The sequence below is a fragment of the Salmo trutta genome, chromosome 24 (assembly GCF_901001165.1).
Source record: "Salmo trutta chromosome 24, fSalTru1.1, whole genome shotgun sequence".
NCBI classification, from domain to species: domain Eukaryota; kingdom Metazoa; phylum Chordata; class Actinopteri; order Salmoniformes; family Salmonidae; genus Salmo; species Salmo trutta.
Window position 1 is genome coordinate 36,021,651 of NC_042980.1, and position 18,102 is coordinate 36,039,752.

Below are 18,102 nucleotides of genomic sequence, written 5' to 3' on the forward strand. Positions count from 1 at the left end.
TGTATGTATGCATGCACACGCATTACACTGGAGCAGTTCTGCCTATAGACAGACTACGTGTAGGGTCCCCCCCTCCAACAGTTTTTTTAGGAACTACATCGGGTCTCATTGAATGAGCATAGTAGAATACACAACATGCAATTTTGTGGCTCTGCATTGGAGCTGTTGGATCAAGGACAGACTCATTCCTTAGGAAAACATCTGCCACTTTATTTCCCCTGGTGGACAAAGGTCCAACTCATTAGGGGGGGAAAAAAGCTTAAAATAAAATACAAAACTGATCCTTTTATAAATGGAAAATATGAAAATACACTGCCCTTGTGGCTATCAAAAACATGGAGTACCGGTATATACAATGGAAACTATACTAAGCTACAGATAAAGGAACAAAAAATGCAAAGCTCATTTGATGTTCCAGCATACGCAAACACACTCCCCCTCTCAGACACTCAGACACACACACTCTCCCTCCAACAAGCATCTCTTCCCTGGTTAAAATAAGAAAACAACCTCCCAACCAAACCAAAAGGAGAAGGACGAAGTTGCCCATAGACATGGATCTAAAGTCTGTTCATCATTTCCACCTATTAATGGTAAAGCTTAGGGCAGGTCACAGTAATCTGATCCTAGATTTGTGCCAATGGGCAACTTCTACCTGGGGCAGCCCCATGCCCCTCCCCCCTCAGCTGTCCTGTGCTGAGGTGGCCAGTGTCACCGTGGTGATGGGCTGGCCAATCCCGTGCAGCTGAATGCGGGCCAGCTTCTTCTGCTCACACTCCGTCACCAGGTTGTTGAGCTCGGCAGCGCTGTAGCCAATCAAAGTCCTCAGGTCGCACACAAACTTGTAGACGAAGCGCTTGCCCTGCACCTTGCTGATCATGTCCCCGTCGTAGTAATACCTGAGAAAATTGTCCGAAATTAAAATGACACGACTAGAAAGTTCAAGGTAAGGGAACAAATCATAATATACTGCTCAAAAAAATAAAGGGAACACTTAAACAATACATCCTAGATCTGAATGAAAGAAATAATCTTATTAAATACTTTTTTCTTTACATAGTTGAATGTGCTGACAACAAAATCACACAAAAATAATCAATGGAAATCCAATTTATCAACCCATGGAGGTCTGGATTTGGAGTCACACTCAAAATTAAAGTGGAAAACCACACTACAGGCTGATCCAACTTTGATGTAATGTCCTTAAAACAAGTCAAAATGAGGCTCAGTAGTGTGTGTGGCCTTCACGTGCCTGTATGACCTCCCTACAACGCCTGGGCATGCTCCTGATGAGGTGGCAGATGGTCTCCTGAGGGATCTCCTCCCAGACCTGGACTAAAGCATCCGCCAACTCCTGGACAGTCTGTGGTACAACGTGGCGTTGGTGGATGGAGCGAGACATGATGTCCCAGATGTGCTCAATTGGATTCAGGTCTGGGGAACGGGCGGGCCAGTCCATAGCATCAATGCCTTCCTCTTGCAGGAACTGCTGACACACTCCAGCCACATGAGGTCTAGCATTGTCTTGCATTAGGAGGAACCCAGGGCCAACCGCACCAGCATATGGTCTCACAAGGGATCTGAGGATCTCATCTCGGTATCTAATGGCAGTCAGGCTACCTCTGGCGAGCACATGGAGGGCTGTGCGGCCCCCCAAAGAAATGCCCCACACCATGACTGACCCACCGCCAAACCGGTCATGCTGGAGGATGTTGCAGGCAGCAGAACGTTCTCCACGGCGTCTCCAGACTCTGTCACGTCTGTCACATGTGCTCAGTGTGAACCTGCTTTCATCTGTGAAGAGCACAGGGCGCCAGTGGCGAATTTGCCAATCTTGGTGTTCTCTGGCAAATGCCAAACGTCCTGCACGGTGTTGGGCTGTAAGCACAACCCCCACCTGTGGACGTCGGGCCCTCATACCACCCTCATGGAGTATGTTTCTGACCGTTTGAGCAGACACATGCACATTTGTGGCCTGCTGGAGGTCATTTTGCAGGGCTCTGGCAGTGCTTCTCCTGCTCCTCCTTGCACAAAGGCGGAGGTAGCGGTCCTGCTGCTGGGTTGTTGCCCTCCTACGGCCTCCTCCATGTCTCCTGATGTACTGGCCTGTCTCCTGGTAGCGCCTCCATGCTCTGGATACTACGCTGACAGACACAGCAAACCTTCTTGCCACAGCTCGCATTGATGTGCCATCCTGGATGAGCTGCACTACCTGAGCCACTTGTGTGGGTTGTAGACTCCGTCTCATGCTACCACTAGAGTGAAAGCACCGCCAGCATTCAAAAGTGACCAAAACATCAGCCAGGAAGCATAGGAACTGAGAAGTGGTCTGTGGTCCCCACCTGCAGAACCACTCCTTTATTGGGGGTGTCTTGCTAATTGCCTATAATTTCCACCTGTTGTCTATTCCATTTGCACAACAGCATGTGAAATTTATTGTCAATCAGTGTTGCTTCCTAAGTGGACAGTTTGATTTCACAGAAGTGTGATTGACTTGGAGTTACATTGTGTTGTTTAAGTGTTCCCTTTATTTTTTTGAGCAGTGTATAAGAGTGCTTGAAATTGTGTAACGAAAATGTTAGAGGAAAAGGGAGAGAAACTGTCAGATTGACATACCTGAGCGCTCGGCTGAGTTTCTCATAGTTCATGGTGGGTTTGTTCTTGCGTTGGCCCCATTTCTGGGCCACCAGTTCAGGCTGGTTGAGTTTGAACTCTCCCTCCTCTCCCACCCAGGAGATACAGTCTCTAGCATCCTTATCCGTCAACAGCTCCAACAGGAACTGCCACAGCTGGATCTGACCGTTGTTACCTAAAGGGACAGGTGAGCGGACGTGTGTGTGTGTTCACATCAGATAGGAGCACAGGCACACTTAAGGCATCCATAAAAAAGCATACCAAGACTACTGCTCTTGAGGTACACATACAGTTGAAGTCGGAAGTTTACATACACTTAGGTTGGAGTCATTAAAACTCGTTTTTAAACCACTCCACACATTTCTTGTTAACAAACTATAGTTTTGGCAAGTCGGTTTGGACATCGACTTTGTGCATGACACAAGTAATTTTTCCAACAACTGTTTACAGACAGATTATTTCACTTATAATTCACTGTATCACAATTCCAGTGGGTCAGAAGTTTACATACACTAAGTTGACTGTGCCTTTAAACAGCTTGGAAAATTCCCAAAAATGTCATGGCTTTAGAAGCTTCTGATAGGCTAATTGACATAATTTGAGTCAATTGGAGGTGTACCTTCAAGATCAGTGCCTGTTTGCTTGACATCGTGGAAAAATCAAGAGAAATCAGCCAAGACCTCAGAAAAAAAATTGTAGACCTCCACAAGTTCATCCTTGGGAGCAATTTCCAAACGCCTGAAGGTACCACGTTCATCTGTACAAACACCATGAGACCACGCAGCATCATACCGCTCAGGAAGGAGACGCGTTCTGTCTCCTAGAGATGACCGTACTTTGGTGCAAAAAGTGCAAATCAATCCCAGAACAACAGCAAAGGACCTTGTGAAGATGCTGGAGGAAACAGGTACAAAAGTATCTATATCCACAGTAAAACGAGTCCTACATCGACATAACCTGAAAGGCCACTCAGCAAGGAAGAGGCCACTGCTCCAAAACTGCCATAAAAAAAGCCAGACTTTGGTTTGGAACTGCACATGGGGACAAAGATCACACTTTTTGGAGAAATGTCCTCTGGTCTGATGAAACAAAAATAGAACTGTTTGGCCATAATGACCATCGTTATGTTTAGAGGAAAAAGGGGGAGGCTTGCAAGCCAAAGAACACCATCCCAACCATGAAGCACGGGGTGGCAGCATCATGTTGTGGGGGTGCTTTGCTGTAGGAGGGACTGGTGCACTTCACAAAATAAATGGCATCATGAGGGAGGAAAATTATGTGGATATATTGAATAAACATCTCAAGACATCAGTCAGGAAGTTAAAGCATGGTCGCAAATGGGTCATCCAAATGAACAATGACTCCAAGCATACTTCCAAAGTTGTGGCAAAATGGCTTAAGGACAACAAAGTCAAGGTATTGGAGTGGCCATCACAAAGCCCTAACCTCAATCCCATAGCAAATTTGTGGGCAGAACTGAAAAAGCGTGTGCGAGCAAGGAGTCCTACAAACCTGACTCAGTTACACCAGCTCTGTCAGGAGGAATGGGCCAAAATTCACTCAACTTATTGTGGGAAGCTTGTGGAAGGCTACCCGAAACGTTTGACCCAAGTTTGACAATTTAAAGGCAACGCTACCAAATACTAATTGAGTGAATGTAAACTTCCGACCCACTGGGAATGTGATGAAAGAAATAAAAGCTGAAATAAATCATTCCCTCTACTATTATTCTGACATTTCACATTCTTAAAATAAAGTGAAGATCCTTACTGACCTAAGACAGGGAATTTTTAACAGGATTAAATGTCAGGAATTGTGCAAAACTGAGTTTAAATGTATTTGACTAAGGTGTATGTAAACTTCCGACTTCAACTGTACATTCACAATACCCAAGACACACAAATGGCTACCTGTGCGGTTGCCAGGTGAGCTGCGCTCCTCTCCTCCTGAGATGCGGGGTGTCCTGGGGCCGCGGTTCTGCTTCAGTACCTTGATAGTGGTGGATGTGGTTTGCACGGCAGCTGGGATGATCTGGACTTCTGGGGGCGGAGACAGAAGGTTCAAACAGCCAGAAATATACATGATGAAGTTACCACCTGATCTATGGTCAGTTTGGTGTTTCTACCCATGTTGGTACAAGTAAGGAATTGGGTGAGAGTAAGCTGATCCTAGATCTGTGCCTATAGAGGAGAACAATATAGTGTGGTAGATGAATGCAGGGTGACAATGAGTGAGAGAGACAGGAAATAAACTTACGTTGGTCAATGGTGACTGTGGCCTCCTGGCCAGACTGATCCTGACTGGCCAACACATCTGTAAAGAACATGGACAGATACAGTATGTGAGCTAAAACCAACTTCAATAAACATGCTTGTCCAGGCTCACAACAACTCCCATCCCCTTCAAATCAAATCACATTTTATTGGTCACAAACACATGGTTAGCAGATGTTAATGCGAGTGTAGCGAAATGCTTGTGCTTCTAGTTCCAACCATGCAGTAATGTCCAACGAGTAATCTAACCTAACAATTTCACAACAAATACCTTATACACACACAAGTGTAAAGGAATGACTAAGAATATGTACATAAAATATATAAATGAGTGATGGCCGAACGGCATAGGCAAGATGCAGTAGATGGTATAGAGTACAGTATATACATATGAGATGAGTAATGTAGGGTATGTAAACATTATATAAAGTGGCATTGTTTAAAGTGACTAGTGATATATTTATTACAACCAATTTTTTATTATTAAAGTGGCTAGAGATTTGAGTCAGTATGTTGGCAGCAGCCACTCAACGTTAGTGATGGCTGTTTAACAGTCTGATGTCCTTGAGATTGAAAAACAGCTTCTGTCTCTCAGTCCCAGCTTTGATGCACCTGTACTGACCTCGCCTTCTAGATGGTAGCGGGGTGAACAGGCAGTGGCTTGGGTGGTTGTTGTCCTTGATGATCTTTTTGGCCTTCCTGTGACATCGCGTGGTGTAGGTGTCCTGGAGGGCAGGTAGTTTGCCCCCGGTGATGCGTTGTGCAGACCTCACTACCCTCTGGAAAGCCTTACGGTTATGGGCGGAGCAGTTTCCATACCAGGCGGTGATACAGCCCGACAGGATGCTCTCGATTGTGCATCTGTAGAAGTTTGTGAGTGTTTTCGGTGACAAGCAACATTTCTTCAGCCTCCTGAGGTTGAAGAGGCGCTGCTGCGCCTTCTTCACCACGCTGTCTGTGGGGACCATTTCAGTTTGTCCGTGATGTGTACGCCGAGGAACTTAAAACTTTCCACCTTCTCCACTACTTCCCGTCGATGTGGATAGGGGGATGCTCCCTCTGCTGTTTCCTGAAGTCCACGATCATCTCCTTTGTTTTGTTGACGTTGAGCGTGAATGTTATTTTCCTGACACCACACTCTGAGGGCCCTCACCTCCTCCCTATAGGCCGTCTCGTCGTTGTTGGTAATCAAGCCTACCACTGTAGTGTCGTCTGCAAACTTGATGATTGAGTTGGAGGCGTGCATGGCCACACAGTCATGCCCTAACCCATCTGGAGCAAGACATCGGTGTCCGCGATGGGGCTGGTTTTCTTTTTGTAATCCGCGATTGACTGTAGACCCTGCCACATACATACCTTGTCTCTATACTGACGGTTAGCTTGTTTGATTGCCTTGCGGAGGGAATAGCTACACTGTTTTGTACTTGGTCATGTTTCCGGTCGCCTTGCCATGATTAAAAGCAGTGGTTCACGCTTTCAGTTTTGTGCGAATGCTGCCATCAATCCACGGTTTCTGGTTAGGGAAGGTTTTAATAGTCACCGTGGGTACAACATCACTGATGCACTTGCTAATAAACTTGCTCACCAAATCAGCGTATACATCAATGTTGTTGTATGAGGCTATCCGGAACATATCCCAGTCCACGTGATAGAAGCAATCTTGAAGCGTGGAATCAGATTGGTCGGACCAGCGTTGAACAGACCTGAGCACAGGCGTTTCCTGTTTTAGTTTGTGTCTATAGGCTGGGAGCAACAAAATGGAGTCGTGGTCAGATTTGCCGAAAGGAGGGCGAGGGAGGGCTTTGTATGTGTCGCAGAAGTTAGAGTAGCAATGACCCAGAATTCTGCCGGCCCTGGTCGCGCATTTGATATAGTGATAGAATTTAGGGAGCCTTGTTTTCAGATTAGCTTTGTTAAAATCCCCAGCTACAATAAATGCAGCCTCAGGATATGTGGTTTCCAGTTTACATAAAGTCCAATGAAGTTCTTTCAGGGCCGTCAATGTGTCTGCTTGGGGGGGATATACATGACTGTGAATATAATCGAAGAGAATTCTCTAGGTAGATAATGCGGTCGGCATTTGATTGTAAGGAATTCTAGGTCAGGGGAACAAAAGGACTTGAGTTCCTGTATGTTGTTATGATCACACCACGTCTTGTTAATCATAAGGCAGACACCCCCGCCCTTCTTCTTACCAGAGAGATGTTTGTGTCTGTCGGCGCGATTCGTGAAGAAACCGGGTAGCTGTACCGACTGATAGCATATCCCGAGTGAGCCATGTTTCCGTGAAACAGAGAATGTTAGAATCTCTGATGTCTCTGGAAGGCAACCCTTGCTCGAATTTCGTCTACCTTGTTGTCAAGAGACTGGACAGTGGTGAGTAGTATATTCGGGAGCGGCAAGCGATGTGCCCGTCTACGGAGCCTGACCAGGAGGCCGCTCCGTCTGCCCCTTCTGCGGCGCCGTTGTTTTGGGTCGGCCTCTGGGATTAGGTCCATTGTCCTGGGTGGTGGTCCAAACAGAGGATCCACCTCGGGAAAGTTGTATTCCTGGTCGTAATGTTGGTGAGTTGATGTTGCTCTTATATCCAATAGTTCTTCCTGGCTGTACGTAATAAGACTTAAGATTTCCTGGGGTAACAGTGTAAGAAATAATACATAAAAAAACAAAATACTGCATTCCTAACAATGCGAAGCTACCATCTCTGTTGGTGCCATGTTGGATACTACCTAGCCTCTAATTTTCAGGCATACTATATGTAACCAATATCATAAGAATAACAATTTGTTTTGGGGGGGGCTTATATTTGTCCTGTTACACACAAGCGTGTAATGTAAATATTTTTATTTGCACATCCCAACTCCCTGAGACACCCGCAGAGAGTGGGGTCACAGCCAGGGTCGCCATTGTACAGCGACCCTGGAGAAATTAGGGTTAGGTGCCTTGGTCAATGGCACAGCGACCTTGTCGGCTCCGGTATTCGGAACAGCAACCTTTCGGTTACTGGCCCAACCCTCTAACCTCGAGGCTACCAGCTGCAAGGTTTGTATTATGACTCTACTTAGTCTTGAAATGGTGCTAGCCCTTAACCCAAACACAGTGACTCAACATACAGAAGCTACAACACAAACTCACACTTGCGGAGCAGCTCCAAGTGGCTCCAGAGGATCTCTCCACTGGGGACCCTCTGCAAGAACTCTTCCTGGCTGAAGGAGCAGAGGTCGCGACCCGGGAGGTGAATCCCTCCCACCTCCATCTCGTCAATGCTGAACTCCTTCATCACCCACACGGCCCAGTGGATCACCTGGTCCGCCGTCCACTGTTCTGGGTCTGAGAGGAGACAGACACATTACAAGACTGACAATGCTGACTACAGCTTTTCTTGTCTGTTATAAATGGCATGGCATGGCAATCGCAGCAAACTGGTCTCACGTTGTACAACGGTGTGTACCTGCCTGATTAATTGTGGTTTTGTGTTTCAGTGTATGTATCTGTATTTGTCTGTGTCCTGCTTGTTGTTGTGTTTCAGTGTAAGTGTGTGTTGGCGTCCTCCTCACCGTAGGGAATCCCCAGACGGACCTGTTCCTTGCGGTAGCCCTCCAGGGCGGCGGCCCAGCGTGTCACCTGCTCCGAGGTGTCATCTGACAGGGAGGAGTGCTCCACAGCAATCAGCTGGCCCTCCTCCATCAGGGTGCCCTCCTCCCCTGCCGCATCCGGGTCGATCACCACCTCCACCGTCTCCACCGGCTTCACGATCTCCAGGATGTTCAGCTTCTCCTCGCCTGGATGGAGGGATTTGATGGGAGGTTAGAGTGTGATTAGTATCAACAGCCTCATTTGTATGGTGCCACATTTGTGTGCATCTATAGATTGGGTGCCTGGGTTTTGATTTTGGTGCTGAGACTGTCGTTTGTGTACCTGGCTTGGTGATGATCTGTAGACTGAGTTGCACTGTGCCGTCTGTCTTCACTCCTTGATCAAAGAGGCTGTGGTCTGGATGCAGCTGGAAAGACAGAAAGAAAGAGAAAGGAGAGGGCAACAGGGGAGGACAGGCGAGGGACAGAGCGGAGGACAGGTGAGGGAGAGAGCGGAGGACAGGCGAGAGAGAGAGAGCGGAGGACAGGCGAGAGAGAAAGCAGAGGATAGGCGAGGGACAGATGGGAGGACAGGCGAGGGAGAGAGCCGAGGACAGGCGAGGGAGAGAGCGGAGGACAGGCGAGGGAGAGAGCGGAGGACAGGCGAGGGAGAGAGCGGAGGACAGGCGAGGGAGAGAGCGGAGGACAGGCGAGGGAGAGAGCGGAGGACAGACGAGGGAGAGAGCGGAGGACAGGCGGGGGAGAGAGCGGAGGACAGGCGGGGGAGAGAGCGGAGGACAGGGGGGGAGAGAGCGGAGGACAGGGGGGAGAGCGGAGGACAGGCGGGGGAGAGAGCGGAGGACAGGCGGGGGAGAGAGCGGAGGACAGGCGGGGGAGAGAGCGGAGGACAGGGGGGGAGAGAGCGGAGGACAGGCGGGGGAGAGAGCGGAGGACAGGCGGGGGAGAGAGCGGAGGACAGGCGGGGGAGAGAGCGGAGGACAGGCGGGGGAGAGAGCGGAGGACAGGCGGGGGAGAGAGCGGAGGACAGGCGGGGGAGAGAGCGGAGGACAGGCGGGGGAGAGAGGGGAGGACAGGAGGGGGAGAGAGGGGAGGACAGGCGGGGGAGAGAGGGGAGGACAGGTAAATAAGAAGAGAGGATGGAGATGGAGCAAATGGGAGAGACAGAAAGGGAGAGAAAAAGAGACAACTCTAAACATTTCTCCATTAAATGATCACTCTAAACACATGAGACTCCATCAGCATCAGGTCTGATCAGGTGGGGCAGATATTTTAACCCCATAAATACAGGCCTCCATCAGTATCAGGTCTGATCAGGTATTTCAACTCCAGAAATACAGGCCTCCATCAGTATCAGGTCTGATCAGGTATTTCAACTGCATAAATACAGGCCTCCATCAGTATCAGGTCTGATCAGGTATTTGAACTCCATAAATACAGGCCTCCATCAGTATCAGGTTTGATCAGGTATTTCAACTCCATAAATACAGGCCTCCATCAGTATCAGGTTTGATCAGGTATTTCAACTCCATAAATACAGGCCTCCATCAGTATCAGGTCTGATCAGGTATTTGAACTCCATAAATACAGGCCTCCATCAGCTTCAGGTCTGGTCAGGTATTTGAACCCCATAAATGCAGCCCTTCAGCAGTACCTGGATGTCCTGTAGACAGATTTCATATCCATCCAATGACATCTGGATACGGGGCTCCAAGAGCTTCTTCAGGTTACCGATTGGCTCATTGATGTCGATGTCCTGTTGGATCAGATCGGCTGATGTAATGGTCTGCTCCTCAACCCTAAATGGCATGACCACACAAACGAAAACCCACAAATAGTAACGTTAAGTCATCAGTAGTAGGGAGGGAGCTGGGTTTGAATTGATGGGCTTATGGGTGCCTGTTCACATTGTAAAATATATCACTCACCCCTCCTCCAGGCACTCCTGTTTCTCCTGTCCGTCGATCTCAATCTCTATCATCTCCTCTGTCTCACTTTTAGACATTGCTGTACCCCAAGATTCAAACTATTCTAAGGAAAAGACAGACAGACTGGGGTGTATCAATCAATATTAAGGTGACATCAAATGTTTTCAGATGTGATGGTACAAAAACATCGCTACAAAGCGTTCAAATCCAATACCATCAAATATACAATAAAAACAACTTTGAGGAGGTATTTTAACCCCATAAATTCAGGCCTCCATCAGTATCAGGTCTGATCAGGTATTTCAACTCCATAAATACAGGCCTCCATCAGTATCAGGTCTGATCAGGTATTTCAACCCCATAAATACAGGCCTCCATCAGTATCAGGTCTGATCAGGTATTTGAACTCCATAAATACAGGCCTCCATCAGTATCAGGTCTGATCAGGTATTTCAACCCCATAAATACAGGCCTCCATCAGTATCAGGTCTGATCAGGTATTTCAACTCCATGAATACAGGCCTCCATCAGCTTCAGGTCTGATGGGAGGACAGTGGCATTATATCAAGTAAAATGTTGTTTAAAATAAAATCTAAAAGGTTAATATCTAGCTAGTGGGTCTTGATGTGAATGAAGTTGTGTCGTAGTCTCGAAACTGTAAAATAAAAAAAATCTCAGGTGTCATTTTTCACTAAATTTCCTCTTGAAACACTGAGATTAGGATCCGTATTTATCTATTTCAGAATTATTATGTTTTTGGTCAGATATTATGCATTTCACAAAAAAATTTAATCGCAAAAATGATCATTACCGTAACATTTTTTTAAGTCCAAAAAAGTTAAAAACAAATCAATATTCAAATATTTGTCAACATTGCTCACCTAATGACAAGGCCTGAGTAAAGCACAACACTGGACATTAGCTCTTTAGCTGTTTCAGTAATGAGAAGGCCAAGTGGGGTGAGAATAATAACCTCATTCTGAAGGCATATAAGCATATATATTCACTTAAAACTTGTGCTCATCTAAGGACTACTCCTCTAGATGATGCATCATGGGTGAATAAAGCTTTACTTTAAGTGTTGTGTAATGAGACATGTCCACAAATACGGTTTGCATGTAATAAATAGTATAGTGTCATGTAAACTTCAACTAGTGTAACATGTTTATGATTTATGGACAAACTACTGCAATATATTTTGGGTTTTATTCAAATAAATACGTTTTTTCTAAAGAATTTAATCCAGACGCATTTCAGCAATGAGAATTTGGGGTGATAATTTACAAAATTCAGGTAAAATGTAACATTTATTTAATATAAGACACTTTCCAAAATCTAGACATCTAGTCCTCAGAATGAAACTTGATTTTTGAAGATGAATCATGGTTTTGTAACTCAATTTGCTAGACATTTTAAAACTGGATTCATGAGAATCACCCAGTTGAGGGAGCCTCGGTTTCTCATTGGGCGGCAGAGAGTTATGTGCGAGCTAAAGTACTAACGCGAGGGCGAGGCCTCTCCAAAGCATAGGCCGTACTGTGGGCCATTAGTTGATAAATCATTACATAAACTTGATCAATTTTAACTCCTCTGAAAGCAAACACTCCTAAGATATATTGGTAATAATGTTAATTATACGTGTAGCGTAGCTGTACAATACTGTAGCAATACAATGCTAGCTATCCAGCATATTTTTCAGCGATGTTACGTGAGGGGCGAGGCAAGCGCAAAACGGGGGTCAGTCTCATGAAATACACAATTTATACTGACTGTAAGAAACACAATTCAATGAATAACTGATTTAAATGACGATTTAAATATACTCTGAAACTTAGAATCTGGAAAACTTTAAAACGGAAATGGAAGAAACGGAAACAAAACAGCAGAGGGGCAATCGCAAAGGAGCCGGAAATCCTGGCTAAGTTTAGTGTTGTCTACAGACTTCCGAGAGCGGTCAGGGGGAAATGCCGGAGAAATTTGCTCGATTAAAATGAAAAATAACGTGATATTTATAACACTGGGATAACGTATTTATATATGGCAAAAAGTATAACGTATCACCAGAGCGAACAACTGGACTACAATGAACAAGCTGTCGTTGGCAATATTAGCTAGCAGCTACGACTGCTTAGTTAGCTAACGTGTCGAAAGTTGGATTTTGTATGGACACGTTTGAAGGCAAATCGTAGACAAGCCATTTGGAAAGCTATTTTGTAGTTGGGAAGTAATCTGAAAACCACTCCATCCAGTACATTATTTAGACGTGATGTTAGTGTAAGTTATTGTTTTTAGGCTAATGCATGTGGTATAGCGGATCAACAAGCTAGCTAGCTTTGTAGCCAGCGTTCAGCTAGCTAACAGTTTGATACAAAAAGCGGGAAGACCGATTAGGTATAGCTAGTGAAAGAATATACAATTCCGTTCAGATAGACAATGTAATGGATTTCATATATAAATGAAAAATAGTTGATGTTCGTACACATACCTCTTAAAATGTACACTCCAAGATTGTGGACTTGATATATGAGTCGATGTAGAATAGCAAGCTAGCCTTTCCACTCAAATCGATTTCATGCAAGTTTTTGGACAACAAGACAGGGGGGCGGGGACTAGCTTGCTTTTTAGACATATACGAGTTAACTATTGTATCAAAGAAATCATCATGCTATTTGTGTGTGTTATGTGATGTTTGATAGCACGCATAATTATTTACTATAATTATCAGCTTCTACCCCCAAGCCATTCGACTGCTGAACAATTATTCAAATAGCCACCTGGACTGTTTACATTGACCCCACTCCTCTTTGGTTTAACACTGCTGCTACTCTGTTTATGATCTATGCATAGTCACTTTACCCCTACCTACATGTACACATTACCTCGACTAACCTGTACCCCCAACACATTGAATCGGTACTGGTACCCCCTGTATATATCCTCGTTATTTTTGTTACTTTTTATTTTATTTTTTACTTTAGGTTATGTAGTAAATATTTTCTTAACTATTTCTTAAACTGCATTGATGGTTAAGGGCTCGTAAGTAAGCATTTCACGTTAAGGTCTACACCTGTTGTATTCGGTGCATGTGATCAATTTGATTTGACTTTAATTTTCAGCATGTAACCCACTTTTACCAGACGGTTGTTGTAGATAAGAACACTCACTGTATGCATGAATGTATGTGGTGTAATAATTGAGCCAGCAGTAATCCTTATTACACAATGTCCCTCCCACAGTGATCCTATTACAGTCTAAGTTTTACTATGTATTTATTTGGTCCATCCTATGTCCTGAATTATTTTATACTCAAAGCTATGAAAATTAACCCTTATCATTAAGGGTAGGTAAACAAACAAGTGTTAATGTCACGTTCACAAGTAGGGTGAAATGCCTTTCTTGCAAGCTCTAAACCCAACAATGCAGTAATCAATATCAATGTAGTACTAAAAATAACACGAGGTAGAACAAAAACACAATAAATAAACGTGTAGTTCATTCTTATTACAGAAAGATGTGTAATTCATTTACAAGTATGATGTAGTGTTATATTAATAGTATCATTATGCTGCAGTGCCTGTTCATAATAAATACATACAATGCCTTCAGAAAGTATTCAGACCCCTTGACTTTTTCCACATTTTGTTACGTTACAACCTTATTCTAAAATGGATTAAATTAAAAAATAATAATAATATGCAATCTACACACAATATCCCATAATGACAAAGCATAAACAGGTTTTTAGACGTTTTTACAACAAAAAAATTAAATCCTTATTTACTTTAGTATTCAAACCTTTCGCTATGAAACTCGAAATTGAGCTCAGGTGCATCCTGTTTCCATTGATCATCCTTGAGATGTTTCTACAACTTGATGGGAGTCCACCTGTGGTAAATTCAATTGATTGGACATGATTTGGAAAGGCACACATCTGTCTATAAGTTGACAGTGCATATCAGAGCAAAAACCAAGCCATGAGGTTGAAGGAATTGTCCGTAGAGGTTTAGCGTCTGCTAAATGACTAAAATGTAAATGTCCAAGACAGGATTATGTTGAGGCACAGATCTGGGGAAGGGTACCAAAAAATGTCTGCAACATTGAAGGTCCCCAAGAACACAGTGTCCTCCATCATTCTAAAATGGAAGAAGTTTGGAACCAACAAGATTCTAACTAGAGCTGGCCGACCGGTCAAACTGAGCAATCGGGGGAGAAGAGCCTTGCTCAGGGAGGTGATCAAGAACCCGATGGCCACTCTGACAGAGCTCCAGAGTTCCTCTGTGGAGATGGGAGAACCTTCCAGAAGGACAACCATCTCTGCAGCACCACCAATCAGGCCTTTATGGTAGAGTGGCCAGACGGAAGCCACTCCCCTGTAAAAGGCACATGACAGCCCGCTTGGAGTTTGCCAAAAGGCACCTAAGGACTCCCAGACCATGAGAATCAAGATTCTCTGGTCTGATGAAACCAATATGGAACTCTTTGGCCTGAATGCCACGCATCACATCTGGAGGAAACCTGGCACCATCCCTACGGTGAAACATGCTGGTGGCAGCATCATGCTGTGGGTGCTGTAGACCACACTATTTACCAATAAAGTTTTAATCTATATTCTTCGTAGCTGTCTATTTACCACCACAAACCGATGCTGATACTAAGACCGGACTCAATGAGCTGTATTACAGCCATAAGAAAACAGGAAACCGCTCATCCAGAGGCGGCGCTCCTAGTAACCGGGGACTTTAATTCAGGGAACCTTAAATCCGTTTAACTTCATTTTTATCAGCATGTTTAATGTGCAACCAAAGGGAAAAAAACTCTAGACCACCTTTAATCCACACACAGATGCATACAAAGCGCTCCCTCACCCTCCATTTGGCAAATCTAACCATAATTCTATCCTCCTGATTCCCGCTTACAAGCAAAAACTAAAGCAGGAAGCACCAGTGACTCGGTCAATAAAAAAATGGTCAGATGAAGCAGATGCTAAGCTACAGGACTGTTTTGGCTAGCACAGACTGCAATATGTTCCGGGATTCTTCCGATGGCATTGAGGAGTACGCCACATCAGTCACTGGCTTCATCAATAAGTGCATCGATGACGTCTTCCCCACAGTGACTGTACGTACATACCCCAACTAGAAGCCATGAGCAACATCCGCACTGAGCTAAAGGGTAGAGTAGCCGCTTTCAAGGAGCGGGACTCTAACCCGGAAGCTTATAAGAAATCCCGCTATGCCCTCAGACGAACCATCAAACAGGCAAAGCGTCAATACAAGACTAAGATTTAATCGTACTACACCGGCTCCGACGCTCGTCGGATGTGGCAGGGCTTGCAAACTATTACAGACTACAAAGGGAAGCACAGCTGCGAGCTGCCCAGTGATGCAAGCCTATCAGACAAGTTAAATTACTACTATGCTCGTTTCGAGGCAAGCAACACTGAAACATGCATGAGACCATCAGCTGTTCCAGACGACTGTGTGATCACACTCTCCGTAGCCGATGTAAGACCTTTAAACAGGTCAACATTCACAAGGCCGCAGGGCCAGACGGATTACCAGGACGTGTACTCCGAGCATGTGCTGACCAACTGGCAAGTATCTTAACTGACATTTTCAACCTGCCCCTTACTGAGTCTGTAATACCAACATGTTTCAAGCAGACCACCATAGTTCCTGTGCCCAAGAACACTAAGGTAACCTGCCTAAATGACTACCGACCCGTAGCACTCACGTCTGTAGGCATGAAGTGCTTTGAAAGGCTGGTCATGGGTCACATAACACCATTATTCCAGAAACCCTAGACCCACTCCAATTTGCATACCTCCCCAACAAATCCAAAGATGATGCACTCTCTATTGCACTCCAAACTGCTCTTTCCCACCTAGACAAAAGGAACACCTATGTGAGAATGCTATTCATTGACTACAGCTCAGCATTCAACAGCACAGTGCCCTCAAAGCTCATCAATAAGCTAAGGACCCTGGGACTAAACACCTCCCTCTGCAACTGTATCCTGAACTTCCTGACGGGCTGCCCCCAGGTGGTATGGTTAGGTAACAACACATCCACCATGCTGAGCCTCAACACAGAGGCCCCTCAGGGGTGCATGCTCAGTCCCCTCCTGTACTACCTGTTTACTCATGACTGCATGGCCAGGCATGACACCAACACCATCATTAAGTTTTCCGATGGCACAACAGTGGTAGGTCTGATCACCGACAATGATGAGACAGCCTATAGGAAGGAGGTCAGAGACCTGGCCGTGTGGTGCCAGGACAACAACCTCTCTCTCAACGTGATCAAGACAAAGGAGATGATTGTGGACTACAGGAAAAGGAGGGCCGAGCACACCCCCATTCTCATCGACAGGGCTGTAGTGGAGCAGGTTGAGAGCTTCAAGTTCCTTGGTGTCCACATCACTAACAAACTATCATGGTCCAAACACACCAAGACATTTGTGAAGAGGGCACGACAACAAAGCCTATTCCCCTCAGGAGACAAAGATTTGGCATGGGTCCTCAGATCTTCAAAAGGTTCTACAGCTGCACCATCGAGAGCATCGTGCCTGGTTGCATCACTGTCTGGTACGGCAACTGCTCAGCCTCCGACCTCAAGGCACTACATTGTTGCAACCACTATTACTAGCCTGTTCAACCTCTCTTTCGTATTGTCTGACATCCCCAAAGGTGGGAAAGCTGTCGCGGTTATCCCCCTCTTCAAAGGGGGAGACACTAGACCCAAACTGCTACAGACCTATAAATATTCTACCCTGCCTTTGTAAGGTCTTCGAAAGCGAAGTTAACAAACAGATCACAGACCATTTCGAATCCCACCATACCTTCTCCGCTATGCAATCTGGTTTCCGAGCTGGTCATGGGTGCACCTCAGCCACACTCAAGGTCCTAAACGATATCATAGCCTCGATCGATAAGAGACATTACTGTGCAGCTGTATTCATAGACCTGGCCAAGGCTTTCGACTCTGTCAATCACCTCATTCTAATCGGCAGACTCAACAGCGTTGGTTTCTCAAATGACTGCCTCGCCTGGTTCACCAACTACTTCTCAGACAGAGTTCAGTGTGTCAAATCGGAGGGTCTGTTGTTCAGACCTCTGGCAGTCTCTATAGGGGTGCCACAGAGTTCAATTCTCGGGCCGACTCTTTTCTCTGTATACATCAATGATGTCGCTCTTGCTGCTTTTGATTCTCTGATCCACCTCTACGCAGACGATACCTTCTGTATACTTCTGGCCCTTCTTTGGACACTATGTTAACTAACATCCAGATGAGCTTCAATGCCACACAACTCTCCTTCCGTGGCCTCCAATTGCTCTTAAATGCAAGTGAAACTAAATGCATGCTCTTCAACCGATCGCTACCAGCACCTGCCCGCCCGTCCAGCATCACTACTCTGGACGGTTCTGACTTAGAATATGTGGACATCTACAAATACCTAGGTGTCTGGTTAGACTGTAAACTCTCCTTCCAGAATCACATTAAGCATCTCCAATCCAAAATGTAATCTATATAATCGGCTTCCAATTTTGCAACAAAGCATCCTTCACTCATGCTGCCAAACATACCCTCGTAAAACTGACCATCCTACCGATCCTTGACTTCGGCGATGTAATTTACAAAATAGCCTCCAACACTCTACTCAACAAATTGGATG

At 45.4% G+C, this 18,102-nt stretch overlaps 1 protein-coding gene across 2 annotated transcripts; it reads right to left on the reverse strand.

Annotated features, from left to right (window-relative positions):
* Positions 1-189: 189 nt before the first annotated feature.
* Positions 190-13,311, reverse strand: LOC115161212 (GA-binding protein alpha chain). Of its 2 annotated transcripts, none has more exons than XM_029712008.1 (10): positions 12,914-13,311; positions 10,429-10,526; positions 10,155-10,299; positions 8,826-8,910; positions 8,465-8,689; positions 8,043-8,237; positions 4,891-4,947; positions 4,545-4,673; positions 2,617-2,809; positions 190-899 (listed from the first exon to the last, which is right to left on the reverse strand). In XM_029712008.1, the coding sequence occupies exons 2-10, from the start codon at positions 10,503-10,505 to the stop codon at positions 683-685; spliced, it is 1,323 nt and encodes a 440-aa protein (XP_029567868.1). In that variant the 5' UTR covers positions 10,506-10,526; positions 12,914-13,311; the 3' UTR covers positions 190-682. The 2 variants fall into 2 exon arrangements, with proteins under 2 accessions (XP_029567868.1, XP_029567867.1); XM_029712007.1 differs by having other exon boundaries at positions 10,429-10,531.
* Between the last annotated feature and the right edge of the window lie 4,791 nt (positions 13,312-18,102).